General features: G+C 43.3%; 1 protein-coding gene across 3 annotated transcripts in view; it reads right to left on the minus strand.

Annotated features, from left to right (window-relative positions):
- The window catches only part of LOC127450024 (netrin-1-like), a 71,191-nt gene that overhangs the window by 20,124 nt on the left and 36,898 nt on the right, over nt 1–14,169 (minus strand). For all 3 annotated transcript variants that reach the window (XM_051713727.1, XM_051713728.1, XM_051713729.1), the window contains exons 4-5: nt 11,209–11,358; nt 8,315–8,368 (exon numbers count right to left, since the gene is read on the minus strand). In XM_051713727.1, coding sequence (XP_051569687.1) covers nt 8,315–8,368; nt 11,209–11,358 — 204 coding nt within the window. The remainder of the gene's footprint in view (nt 1–8,314; nt 8,369–11,208; nt 11,359–14,169) is intronic.

Raw genomic sequence — 14,169 nt, forward strand, 5'->3', positions numbered from 1 at the left:
GGCGTCCCGGGCCCCGGTGTAGAGCCACCCGCAGGAAGCAGACGCCCCCCATCTCACGGCCCGCCGCCAAGAACCTGAGGAAGGCTTCTAGCTACCCCTGAGACGGGCGACCCATCCTGGGTCACACACCCAGTGTTTTCGGCAATTGTTATTGTGATCGCTGGACACTGCACATTTATGGCAGGCACGATGCTGCAGAGGCGGGCCCCCCACAACACACCAGCCTGGGCGGTTGTGACAAATTACGAGGATGGTTCCCTCCTCCCCCATCACTGACCGGTCCTATGGTGGGTACCCGGAGCCAGGTAAGTGCTTTGATGTCCCCAGACTCAGCACGGCTACGAGTCTGGGGTCCGAGCCCCCTCAATGTGGCGCCTCCGGCTCAGCCACCCCGTGAGGCCACACCCACCGGTACATCTGATGTGATTGTCTCCTTGGTCCCCCTTGCCTGGAGCTTGGGGCCGTGGCTTGCGCTCCCCAACCCGTCGTGACGGCTGACCGGGACCGTCCAACTTGGCTATGCGATTCAGTTCAGCATCAGACTCGAGTCGCGAGGTGGGCATGGCGCCGCAGCACACATCGCGTGGTCATCACGCCAATCTGCCGCTACCTGTTCAGCCCTTGGGCTGCCTTGCATTCCTGCAGGCAGGAGTCCCCTTAGTGCAAGTACCCCAGGTGCATCGTGGTTACGATAGATGCCTCTGAGCGTGGCTGGGGTGATGTGGGCAGATGCGCTGTTGTGACAGGTCACGCTCAGGGGAGAGTGGAGACTCCACCCCCCGGTGGTCCAGCTGGTTTGAAGTCGATTCGGTCAAACGTGGGTAAGCCTGTTCCCTTCCAGGGAATCCTCCCACTGCTCACTCTGGTACGCCCTGACCAAGGCTTCCCTCGGCACAGATGTGCTGGCACACGCTAGTATGCGTTCCCCCCAGTGAGCCTACTTGCACAGACCCTGCGCAAAGTCAGGGAGGACGAGGAGCAGGTCATCTTAGTGGCACCCTACTGGCCCACCCAGACTTGGGTCTTGGACCTCACACTCCTCCCGACAGCCCCTCCCTGGTGAATTCCCCTCAGGAGGGTTCTCCTCTCTCAGGGACGGGGCACCATCTGGCACCCACGACCAGACCTCTGGAATGTTCATGTCTGGCCTTTGGATGGGACGCTGAAGACCTAAGTGGCCTACCACCCGTGGTGGTAGACACGATCACTCAGGCTAGGGCTCCCTCTATGAGGCGCCTGTATGCCTTGCAGTGGTGTCTGTTCCCTAAGTGGTGTCCTTCCCGACGCGAAGACCCCCAGAGATGCGCAGTTGGGTCTATGCTTTCCTTCCTGCAGAAAAGGCTGGTGGGGCAGCTGTCCCCCCCATCTTGAGTGTGTATGTGGCCGCTATGGTGGTGCACCACAATGCAGTTGACAGTAAGTATTTAGGGAAGCACAACCTGATCATCAGGTTCCTTAGAGGCGCGAGGAGGTTGAATCCTCCCGGACCGCGCCTTATTCCCTCATGGGATCTCTCCATGGTCCTGCGGGGAGCCCCGTTTGAGCCCTGGAGTCAGTTGACCTAAGGGCAGTCTCTTGAAGACTCCACCTCCACCCAGAGTTTTTGTTGCTGTGTCCGGTGTGTGCTTTGCACATCTATTTGGATCGCACGCAGAGCTTTAGAGGCTCTGAGCAGCTCTTTGTCTGCTTCGGAGGAAAGCGGAATGAGAGCCCTCCTTAGCCCTGTGGCAGGCGAGTTCGTGGAGAAACTTGATGCCGGCCCAGTACGTGTGCTAGTAGGCCCTGTACTGGGGTAGGTGCACCACATGCACTGGTTGCCTGTTTGTTACCCTGTGTGATGTATTTTCCGCGAGACGGTTTCCCCGTTAGTAAACCCGCGTCTTCCCCTCTGCCACCAGTCGCCATGTTTGTAGAGCTCCGTCCCCTCTGGGTAGGACCTACCATGGGGACTTCTCCACATGCGACACTGCCGACAAAACTCGGTAAGACCATGTGACGTATTTCCACACGTTACCTCCCCTTCGGGCAGGTTGTGATCTCCGCGGTGTCTTCCCCTTGGGAGTGACACCTTATGGCCCCCAGTTGATCGATTTCCACTCTTTTCTGGGGAGAAAAAAGAGGAGAAGAGACAACGGCTGGGGTAGACTGTCCCCATTCTTTGGGCGGTCGACTTGTCCCCGAGGTGCAGGGGACCGTACGACGCTCGTAGGAGCATTGGAGGAGGTTACGTGACGGCCAGGTGCGCTGGCAACGAGGCACGCAGTGGTCTGCCCGTCTCATACTGCCAGTCCACGTAACACAGTTCAGCTAGTTGTGGCATTTTGTATAGGGACCCCTAGTGTCACTATATTGACACAACGTCGAGTGAGTGACAGATAGGGAACGTCCTGGTTACTTTCGTAACCTCCATTCCCTGTTGGAGGGAATGAGACGTTGTGTCCCTCCTGCCACAACTCTGAACTACCCGCTGAAATGGCCGGGACCCTGTCTCGGCTCCTCAGCACAAAACCTGAATGAGTGGTTGTGAGCCAGCTCCTTTTATACTTGTATGTCCCGGGGAATGGCATGCAAATTTCACTCGCCAATTCCCACTGGCCTTTTCTTAAAGATCAGAGGTGTTTGGGGCTCCCAAGGGCGACCCCTAGTGTCACTACATCAACACAATGTCTCATTCCCTCCATCAGGGAATGGAGGTTACGAAAGTAACCAGGATGTTTCACCCACCCCTCTAAACCTCACTCCCATCCGGGGTCACGGCACCACTGTAACTGATCCTGCTCAACTGACTCCGAGCGGGATTCGAACCGGCGTCTCTGGCATGGGAGGCAGGTGCGATAACGAGGAGGCTAAAGGCTACAGCCCCTAGTGTCAGTCGCTAGTGCGCCTCTTGAGGCTAGGAGAGTGAGGTTTACACACTGCACAGCTACCTACCAGCTGGCTCCCGTTACACACATACTGTATACAGTGGCCCCAAAAAGAATTTGTACACTTTAGACACACTTAAAAATGTATGAATGTCATTGTAATAGAAAAAAATATCAAACCAAGTGGCATTTATTTTCAAGAAAGACAGCACAAGCACACTTTTCAAACAAATGTTTCACAAAATTAAGTCACTTTTTGGTTTTAAAAACTTGTCCACAGTTAATGTGATGAAGTACACTTGTGGTTACTCTAATAGGACACCTGTGTGAACTTGAGGGGAACTGACTTCATACTGTACATCCAATAAAAATCACTTTGGGAACAATTGGTTAAAAGTAAATGCAAAATTGGCTAAAGCCGCCTTTTCAATGCATCTGATAAGTCAGTCAGGTAAGTCAGTCATAGTCAGTCATTTGCAATGGAGAGTCACACAGGGGCTGCGTGGGCTTGTGACCTTCTCTAGATGCGACATTTTTGGATCCGATTTTGAGCTTCGGCTGCGTTGAAATATTTCAAGACCATATGCGACTGCCGACCAAATGTGATGTATTCATGCAAAACTAACAGTTGGAAATTATTATGTTGTAAATATATCACAAAAAAGCTTTTTTATTACAGTAAACGTGATTAAATGTGCACATGTGTCATTTAGCAAAATCTACACATTTAAAATCACATCTATGAACTTCTGCTCCCTATTTGCTGAATTATGGTTGTTGTTGCTGTTAATTATCATAATAATAACTATAAACAGTTTTAATAATAAATAATACTATTAATAATAAATACTGAGTGAAAATTAATCATGAATTTTATTGAATTCATTCATCTGCTCAACAAAATTACACACAGAAATGTCATTCTGAGGTAAACCTTTGGTAGATTCTCCCTTAATGAATAAAATCCATTGCAAGCAGCATGACAGTTTATCACGACTGCCTCTAGGGGGAGAAATACGACAGTCGTACATGAATGTCGGAGACAGTGAAAAGGTGACTTAAAAGAAGCAAAGTTACTTTTGCAAGAAGATTCTAACATTTTGATTTTTTTGTTTGATTTTGTGTTATTTATTCACACTGTTTTCAACGTGGCTTAATTGTCCAAATACTTTCTGGGGAAACAGTATACACATCCTTCACACACTTAAAGAGAGTTACATTAGAACGAATTAAGGCTTAATGGGTATTTAATGATTTAATCTTTTCTTAACTTAAACCAGTCATTTCCTCATCCTAATTAACACGTCCTTACATACGCCCACCCCTTCACTGCCCCAACCTTACCAGTGTCAATGCAGGGGGCAAAAAGGTCATTCAAACACAGAACACAGCTGTCACAATGCCTGCAAGAGTGAATCCTCGTTTAAAAGCTGCTTTTCACATTTAAACCTCAGAGGCACTATGATTTATAGCCCTAGTATATAGGCGGATCTATCTGACACCTCTGTAAAGACCTGAACCTCAAATGAGCCAAAGGGCCTCAGTGATAGTGTTCTCTAAGTCGCTTCAGTGCCAGCCACCTTTTGGACTGAGACCAGGGCTTGATAGAACATTAAAATGGCTCCTTTCCCTTTCCAAATTTCACTAACGCCTGACACAAATTGGAACCTGAGAGTCTCTCAACACAGCTACTTCACATAGCGTAATAACCTCAAGATTTCTGGTGGACTGGACAAGATGGGAGTGAGGAGAACTTTCAGCTTTCGTCTGAATATGGACAAACTTCATTATTTTCTCCAGCCCCTCTGTCCAATCCACCCTTTTCATGTCCCTTTATATTCCATCTGAATGAGGTTACCTGGGCAACGGCGAGGCAGGAAAGAACCACCAACCCGAATAAAAAAAGTTTGAAGGGGAAAGTAAATGGGGTGGAGGGGTAGAAGAGCAAGCTGTCTGGCAGCTTTGGGGGTGGTAGTAACACAAAAAAGTGGTGCGCAGAATTAGGATGTGAAGGATCGTGGGGGAGAGCATTGGTGGCAGAGAGTGAGAAAGTGATAAGAAGGGGGTGGTGTCCAAAAGTAAATGATTTTAACGAGTCCATATCAGCCATGCCCGATTTCCATGTAAATGCACGAACGAAGGGGACGGGACGGCTTTTGTGTGGCAACTGCCATTGTCCGCCTCATCCTGCCTCTCTTTGATAAGACTGGGCGGCCATTAGGCAAGTGACACAATGCTTGATGCTGCCCCTTTACACCCACATCCCCCAATAATGGAAGTCCCTTGTGGTGGGACAAATGTCTACTTAAAAGAGTCCTTCAAGCACAACTGTGCTATTCCACCAGGGAACTACATCAGAGACATCTTCACAGTAGACTACAGGTAGATAGAATAAGAGCAGAAGCGCCAAATTTCTTTTTTCTTTTTCTTTTTTTTTTTTTTTTTTTTTTTCACATTTGAGAATTTTTGGGGCATCTTTATTATTTATTTATTTTTTATACTGAGCTCTTGAAATTATTAGGAAAAGAGAAGGGAAATGGAAGTGAAACATGGCACAAGTCAGATTCAAACATATATTTCCAGCCTGGTGAAATTTACGTGAGCATTGCAATATTTTTGCAAAACTGAAATTACATGCTTCATTACACATTTGGCTGCAGTTCTCAAATGAAATGTCCAGCGGGGGGCGTCAAAACCGAGCGAAATGAGGTTGTAATCAGATTTTGATGGAGGTTTTAATAAGTAACCTAACACTTTATCCTAAACCTAACCAATAGTGTCCGAAAAGATAAATGAGAGTTTAACAAAACAGACATCCTTAACCAACAGCTAACCCTAAATGGTAGTGTTTTAAAATGCAAATTCGAAATAAAAAATAAAATATGGCTGGTCTCGAACTGTGGCCGATGAGCTCAAAGTCCAATGTCCTATCAGGTGTGTTACCAAGCAAGATAAAGACATTGGAAAAAGTGTGTATAAGTACAGTAGGTGGGTCTGTAATACAAGTGTTAAAATGTTTCGTTTTTCAAATCATTTTAAAGTATAACTGTTTTGATATCAATAACATAGTGGGGTGTGAATAATAGAGTGAAAAATATGTTTTTATTAAGTCATAATCAGCAACTGTACTCGTTATTTGTGTGACAAGTAATAAAACACACAGTTGTTGTAGCGCCTCTAGTGTTAGTTTCACCAGGAAACTGCAACGAAACAAAGAAAGTGGCATGTAAAAGTCAGATTGCAAAAATTTATATAGAGTAACGTTCATTCTATGAAACCAGCTTGTGTATTTCCCAATGGAGCGCCACAGCTCAATGTGTCTGAGCATGTGCTTTATCCACTAAGCCTCTGATGTGTTTTGTTTGTTTGTTTGTTTGTAGACAAAGAAAATATAGAGAGAACTGCTAGGTCATGGCTCCAACGGGTTTTTGCTACTTTTTGTTGACAAAGAAAGTAGAGAGGGGACAGGAGATTATTGGGTAGACAGAGGGCAAATGGCATTAGGATACGACGCAGGCCTGATTTTAACCTGCTTCTTCCATCTTCTCGAGCACCATGGCTTGATGTGTCTGAAATGTGTGTGCTAACAGGGAAAGTTAAACTCTTAGTGAATGGAGAAACATCTCAGAGTTGAGAAAAGCCAGAAACAGCTAAGCAACTGAGTTTGGCTCCATGGGACTCCTGTATGTCACAGGCGTAAGTGCACTCCAATGGCACAGACAGTGATTGGGCAGCTTGGGTATTTGAGAATGAATGAAAGAGCAAGGGTGTGTTCTCCCTCATGGCACAGCATTGCAAGAGTGTGACGGAAAAGCAAACGCATTCAAATGAAGCATGTAATCAGGTTAAGCTCCCAGCCAGTTTCGATAGTGACTGAAATAAAGCATGCAAGGGAGGAAAGCCACCACTCAGATTTTGTTGATGATATCATGATTAAGGTGTAAGAGGAAAATTTGGGCCTTAAAAATTAAACAGAAATTATGATTCACTTTTTGGGGTTGTTGTCTAGTTAGTATCAAAATTCTTTCTCTACAGTTCCAATTTATATGTTGTGAAGCAAATTTGAACCATATTGTAAAATTTTTACTACCACCAAACAAAAACGTGTTTAAAATATCTAACTATATGGAGCTTAATGTTGAGTCAATGTATCCTTTATTAAGAGCTTTTTATGTAAATTAATTTTTGTGCTTAAAACCAGTAAACATTTTTCACATGTCCATATGTTGTCACATCAACTCATCATTTACCCACTCTCATGTTGTTCTAAACCCATATAACTTTCTTCTTTGGAACACAAAAGGAGATGTTAGGCAGAATGTTAACCTCAGTCACCATTCACTTTCCTTGTATGGAAAAATGATGCAACGAAAGTTAATGGTGACTGAGGCTAACATCCTGCCTACTATCTTCTTTTGTGCTCTACAGAAAAAAGTAAGTCATATGGGATTGGAACAACATGAGGGTGAGTGGATAATGATAGAGGTTACATTTTTGGGTGAAATATCTGTTTAGGTAGATGTTTAGTTTTCGAAAAAGTGCCAGATTTCATGAAATTTACGTGAACATGACAACATTTTTGCAATTTAAAATGTACGTGCTGTATAACACGTTTGGCTGCAGTTTTCCAGTTAAATGTCCAGCTGGGGGCGCCAAAAGCGAGTAAAATGGTGTCGTATTCAGACGAGGTTTTAAGGTGAATATTAGATGGATGTTTTTAAAACATAACACCCTAACCTAAAACTTTTGCCTGAACCTAACCAATAGTATTTTAAAATATAAATGAGACGTTTAAAAAAGACATCCTTACCAAATCATCTCCTAAACCTAACCATTAGTGTTTTAAAATATAAATGAGATGTTTAAAAAGACATTCTTACCAAATCAAAGCATAAACCTAACCAATAGTGTTTTAAAATGCAGAAGTAAAATGAAAAGCACATTTTCTGAAGCAACCACGTTATTTCGTGTCGCTTCTATGACTCTGTCGTGTCACGTGTCAGCTTGAGTTCATGGCTGGACTTGACTCAACATCCAACAGTCTATGAGGTGAGCTACTGAGCAAGCTAATCTTGTTCGCAAGCTAACCATGACAAATTCCTTGTTTGTTTAAGCATACTATTGGCAATAAAGCTCATTCTGATTCTGATTCTGATTGTTCGGATAAATGTATATATGTAGGTGAGTCTGCAATAAAAGCATTAAAATGTATTGTTTTTCAAAAGATGTGTTAGAGTTAAGGTGTCAGTATCATAAAATAGCAGGGTCTGAGTAATATAGAGTCATAATCAGCCATTGAAGTCATGATCTGAGTGAAAGTGAATAAAACACACAGTTGTTGTTGCACCTCTAGTGTTCATTTCACCTGGAAACTGCAGGAAATTGTATCTGAAGCAAAAATGTATATAGAGTCACGTTTTGACTATGAGACCACGTTGTTGAAAACTTACCTGATGGCTCTTCTGAACTGCTGTAAGTGGCCGTAGGTGCAGCAACAGGAATTTCTGTAACAAACAATCAAGAATTAAATCAAAACCATGCCCAATGCCATACATTTTCAATTTCTAATTATTTTCAGTTTTCAATAAACAAGTTTCACTTCTCAAATGTTTATCTAGGTTTTGTGGGTGATTTCTCGAGGAGTTCTAGAGTATCGAAAATGTTACACTGACATGTTGTTGATATTTAGCATGTTCATTGACTTATAAGATTTTAACATTTATAAAATATACAGTATATGAATGTATAAGGTCAAGTGTATATGTTAGGTCCTTGTCACCATTTCCTATTGTTACACACCTTTTTTGCCCTCACATCACTTTAAATGGTCTGCAGTATGACAATTAAAGGAATATAATGGGTTCAATACAATGTAAGCTCAATCTTCAAAAAATAATTTTGAGTCATCCCTTTTTTCTTTAAAACAAGCAAAAATTGAGGTTACAGTGAGGCATTTACAATGAAAGTCAATGGAGCCAATCCGCAAACATTGAAATACTTTTAAAAGTATAGCCACAAGATGTAAACAATATGTGTGTTAGCATGATTTTAGTGTGATAAAATCACTTACTAGCCTTTTCTGTGTAAAGTTATATCCAATTTGGCAACTTTGTTTTAAACATTGATTTAAACAACTTTACAGCTCAAATAATACACAAGTTTTAACAGAAGAAATAATGCAAGTGCTTTAATAAAATTATAAGCTTCACATTTCTGCCTTTAAGCCCTCCAAGAATAGTCAACATTATGCCACAAATGCCATTGACTGAGCTTAACTTGTATTGAACCAGGAATATTCCTTTAATATGTCTCTCAGTTAATATAAGGCAGAAAAGCTGCATGCATAGCAATTATAAAAAAAACTGCAAAATGTTTTAGATGGAGTATTTCATGTCAACATATTAACGATCAAAGCTGTTGTCACGCGTTAATGGGTTTCAAGATTGAAGCGCGTTCCTCCTTATTTAATGGTTTCTGCTATTCCAACATATATGCTGATGGGGGATCCAGGCTTGTTAAAATGTGCAGTTGGCAAAATAAATGATTTGCACAAAAAATTTATATGAACCTATTAAAAAAAAAAGCATGTTATATCATAAAGTACTGTATATGAGAAACCAAATATTTTCCACTCAGTTGCTGGGGCCCATTTTCTCTCCAGTTTTTACAGCACATTTGTTGCTTACCCTGAGAAATTAGGGGAAATCTAGTTTCTCGGGGTTTCATTTGTCTACATGAGTCTTTGCCAAGCAAACCTGAATGGATTAATGTCCATAATTGCTTTGTCAATAAGCCAGATAAATCTTTATTGTCGATGTCATCAGTTACTACATAATAGAAGTGGTTTACATTAATAGCGGCACATTGTATTGTACTCCCACCGAGTACATTATCGAGAAATGCCAGCTGCTGTGTGGGCCTGTCGTTTATCGCCACAGAAACCGTCTGCTGCCTTGTTGATACTGCCAATAAACATATCACCCATCATGGCTTTGGAACAGGCCGCGAGATTTATGAGTTGAAAGGCCGTCAGCAAATTCGGGGCAGACTAGGTCATGTCGTCCAGGGCTTTATGGTCTGTTTGGCTTAGTGGAGGGGCCATCGCAAGATGGCCATCCAAGGAAATAATGGAACGGGGGACCAATACGGAAATTAAATGGGCCGGGGCCATGAAATCATGAATAATAATAAGTGTTTATGCAGAATTTTCTTTGGCGCATTATTATCAATTTCTATGTGGGTGGTTAATGGAGAAATAACTGATGCTGGACCTCTGTATTTAGACCAAGATGAATTTTTGAGGGAAGCTGCATGATAGTAGATTTAATAAAGAACAATTCTTTGTGCTTATATGACAACCATTGTCTGTCATTTTGTTATATATTGTAGGTCATGCTTATTTTTCAAGCAATTTAATATGGTTCAGCACTGTTTTTTATACATGTTTGTCCAAGAATAGCTATGTAGATATTAGTTGTGGTTAATAAAAAAAAAAACGGTGAGCAATATGTGTTTATTTTTTTTATCTAGATTATTTATGAATGTATATAAGAGAAGATGACCTGAACCTTAACAGACTTACTAAGGATTATTATAAAATTGTAAGCCAAACTAACATAAAAATAAAAAAGTACCTTTTAACAAAAAAACATTTTAAGTTTAAATTTTGTTTCACTTTCACAGTTTTTTTACCTCTTGTGAAAAAAATTACACAATTTTTGTGTAATCTGACTTTTGTCATGTTTCGATAACACTTTAAAATAAGGTTCTATTTGTTAACATAATAAATATAATGTTAATGTTTTGTAAATTAATTAGGTATCATTAACTAACAATAAACAATATTTCTTAGCAGCATTTAATAATTGCTTAAAAGTTAATTTATAAAATACAATTGTTCATTGTAATTTCATGTTAGTTCATGTTGCATTAACTAAAGTTAACATATACAAGTTTTAATTCTAAAAATGCACCTAAAAATGTAAGCTAAACATATGGTTAACATTAACCAAAATACTATATATAAGTGCTGTAATAGCATTGTTCATTGTTAGTTTGTTAATTTAAATAGTTTCTAAAGTTAATGAATATAACTTTATTGTAAAGTGTTACCAAGATTTATTCCATTTTACAAATATCTAAACCATTTTCCTCTGCCATTTCATACTGAAATATCACTCTTTACATTTTTAAAAACTTCTGTGGTATTTTATTTAATGCAAGCATTATTATTTCTTGTTAATACTTCAAAGGCTTTAAATTAATTCAAATTATTTTATAAAGGCACATAGACAGAGGCGGAGAAAGAGAGAAAAAAAAAACAAGCCAGAGAGATTAATCCTACTTATACAGGGGGCGATGGGTGAGCGGCTTTGCTGGTAGCCTTTGGCACAGCGGTTGCAAGTGATGCCAGTCACGCCATCTTTGCATGGGCACTGACCAGTCGTCTGGTTGCAGGTCTTACCAGCTGCGCCAACTGGATGGCAATCACATGCTAGAGAGAAAGAAACAATGAGAGGTTAGTGATCCAGTACAGTAATGTATTGCCCCAAAGACTAAATGCAACTCAAATTCATCAGATTTTTCTTTTTGTGATGCAAAAATACTGTAAAGTGGATAAAAGTTCCATCTATCAATAAATATTTCATATATAAGTAATTACGATTCAAATGAACATTTTAAACAAATTGAGCTGATGTAACATTTTTCAGTTCCCTATCTGTCACTCACTCGACGTTGTGTCGATGTAGTGACACTAGGGGTCACTCTTGGGAGCCCGAAACACCTCTGGTCTTTGATAAAAGGCCAATGAAAATTGGCAAGTGGTATTTGCATACCACTCCCCCGGACATGCGGGTATAAAAGGAGCTGGTATGCAACCACTCATTCAGATTTTCTCTTCGGAGCCGAACGGTCGATGTTCACTGAGCTGAATTCCACGACTGTTCATTCACCTCTGTTGGATCTGACAGCGCATTTCTGCAGCTTCTCCCTCCTCTGCACTGGTGCACTGCAGAGAACGCCCATGGGCGCTTTGGCAGAAATAAAAGAGTATATTTCTCTAAAAGAGCGGCACACACGGAACGTCTTTTTAAAGACGCATCTTTTTAAAGATGCCTTTCCGTTTGTGTGTTATTCCTGGTTGCGGTCGTTATCTCTCGCCTTCTGATGGTCACGATCGCTGTCTTTCGTGTCTGGGCGCGACCCACATGGAGACAGCATTCGTGGATGGATCATGTACTCATTGCGAGAACATGACTATGGCAACGTTGCGGTCGTGGCTTGCCTTCGTAAGAAAGCAAGCCACCCCAGCAGCTCCCCGCCTCGGTCCTTCTACCCACAGGTATGAGGCCAGTGGGACCCCAATGGGACCACCTCCACTGGGTATCCCCCCACGGACCTCCCATTCCCCAGCATGCTCGTCTGCCCCGATCGGGCTTCCGGATGAGTCCGCTTGCTCATCTTACGGCGTGTTCGACCTCTTGTTCGGAGCCCGCAAAGGTGATAAGCTCTCCAGCACAGCATGGGAGAGCGGGCTCGTCCAGTCGGACGCGGAAGCCTCAGCTGGGCTCCCCCCCTCGGGTACGGTCGCCCTGTCACAGGCTGACGTGGAAATGACGGACATGCTTTCCCGGACAACCGCGAGCGTCGGGCTAGAGTGGAACCCTCCGCTCTCCCCTGAACCCTCGCGGCTCAATGATTTGTTCCTGGGCTCGCAGCCACGCCCCGCCCCAGTTCCTTTCTTCCCGGAAGTGCACGAGGAGCTGACAAGGTCATGGGAGGCACCTTTTACTGCCCGGTCCCTATCTTTCAGCTCCCCCGCCCTCACTATCGCTTGCGCATAGCGCCTTTCACCTCCCCTGAGCTGAAGACCTGCGCTGTTGACTCCCAGTAGTGTTCACAAACTATGTTCCCTGGATGATTTCCTCCGAGTCCTGTGGCAGACGAGTTCGCAGAGAAACTCTCTGCTGGCTCAGCACATGTGCTAACTAAGCCCTGTACTGGGGTAGGTGCTCCACATGTGTTGGTTCCCCATAGGTAACCCCATGCGACATATATCTTCCGCTAATTTGTTTCCCTGTTGGTAAACTGCGTCTTCCTTGGGAGAGGCCCCTCTGCTCCAGTCACCATGTTTGTAGAAACTCCTCCCCCGTAGGGTAGGACCTACCATGGGACTTTTCCACATGACATACTTCCGACAAAGCTCGGCAAGACCATGTGACGTATTTCCACTCAAAATACCCCCCCCGGGTGGGGTGTGGTCTCTGTGGTGTCTTCCCCTTGAGAGGGACACCCCCCAATGCAGACCTGGTGGCCCCAGTCAGTTAACTCCTTTTTTTTGGGGGGGAGAGAAAAAAAAAAGAGGATAAGAGGCCACGACTGGGCTAGCCTGACACTCATAACAGCGTTGGGGGAGGTTACGTGTCGGCCTGGTGCGCTGGCTATGAGGCACACAGTGGTCTGCCCGTCACACACCGCCAGTTTACGTAACACAGTTCAGCCAGTTGTGGCGTTTCTTATAGGAACCCCTAGTGTCACTACATCGACACAACGTCGAGTGAGTGACAGATAGGGAACGTCCTGGTTACTTGCGTAACCTCCGTTCCCTGATGGAAGGAACAAGACGTTGTGTCCCTCCAGCACAAAACCTGAATGAGTGGTTGCATACCAGCTCCTTTTATACCCGTATGTCCGGGGGAGTGGTATGCAAATACCACTCGCCAATTTTCATTGGCCTTTTATCAAAGACCAGAGGTGTTTCGGGCTCCCAAGAGTGACCCCTAGTGTCACTACATCGACACAACTTCTTGTTCCCTCCATCAGGGAGGGCATAATTTAAAATTTATTTTTCAGTTTTGAACTGAGAAAAAAATGAAAGCAATGTATACGGACCTTTTCAGTTGGAATATTACATATTGACCACTAATGTTGAGTCTGGAAATCTTTATATGTTCATGTTTAGCCAGATCAGACATTGCTTGGGCCAGGGTTAGGTTGTAGCGCAGGTTATGCCCCTTATAATGATATCAAGTGTGGAACTTCACTTTGAGGGATCACAAACCAGAAACTTCTGGTTGAAAGTAGTTTGTGGAGGTATAAGAACAGTTATGGCCTGCACCTGTGTTTGCGCGCGCGTGTGTGTGTGTGTGTGTGTGTGTGTGTATGTGTGTGTGGCGCGCGATCCTGTTCAGTGTTCTATGTATCTGAATGTTAGAATCAAGTGGTTACCCAGTGTGTGAAGGTAACAGGTTCCTAGCATGTGTCTGTGTGAGTGTATGTGTGTTAATACTGTTCAAGATCTGGC

Source organism: Myxocyprinus asiaticus, chromosome 13, assembly GCF_019703515.2.
Source record: "Myxocyprinus asiaticus isolate MX2 ecotype Aquarium Trade chromosome 13, UBuf_Myxa_2, whole genome shotgun sequence".
Lineage (NCBI taxonomy): Eukaryota > Metazoa > Chordata > Actinopteri > Cypriniformes > Catostomidae > Myxocyprinus > Myxocyprinus asiaticus.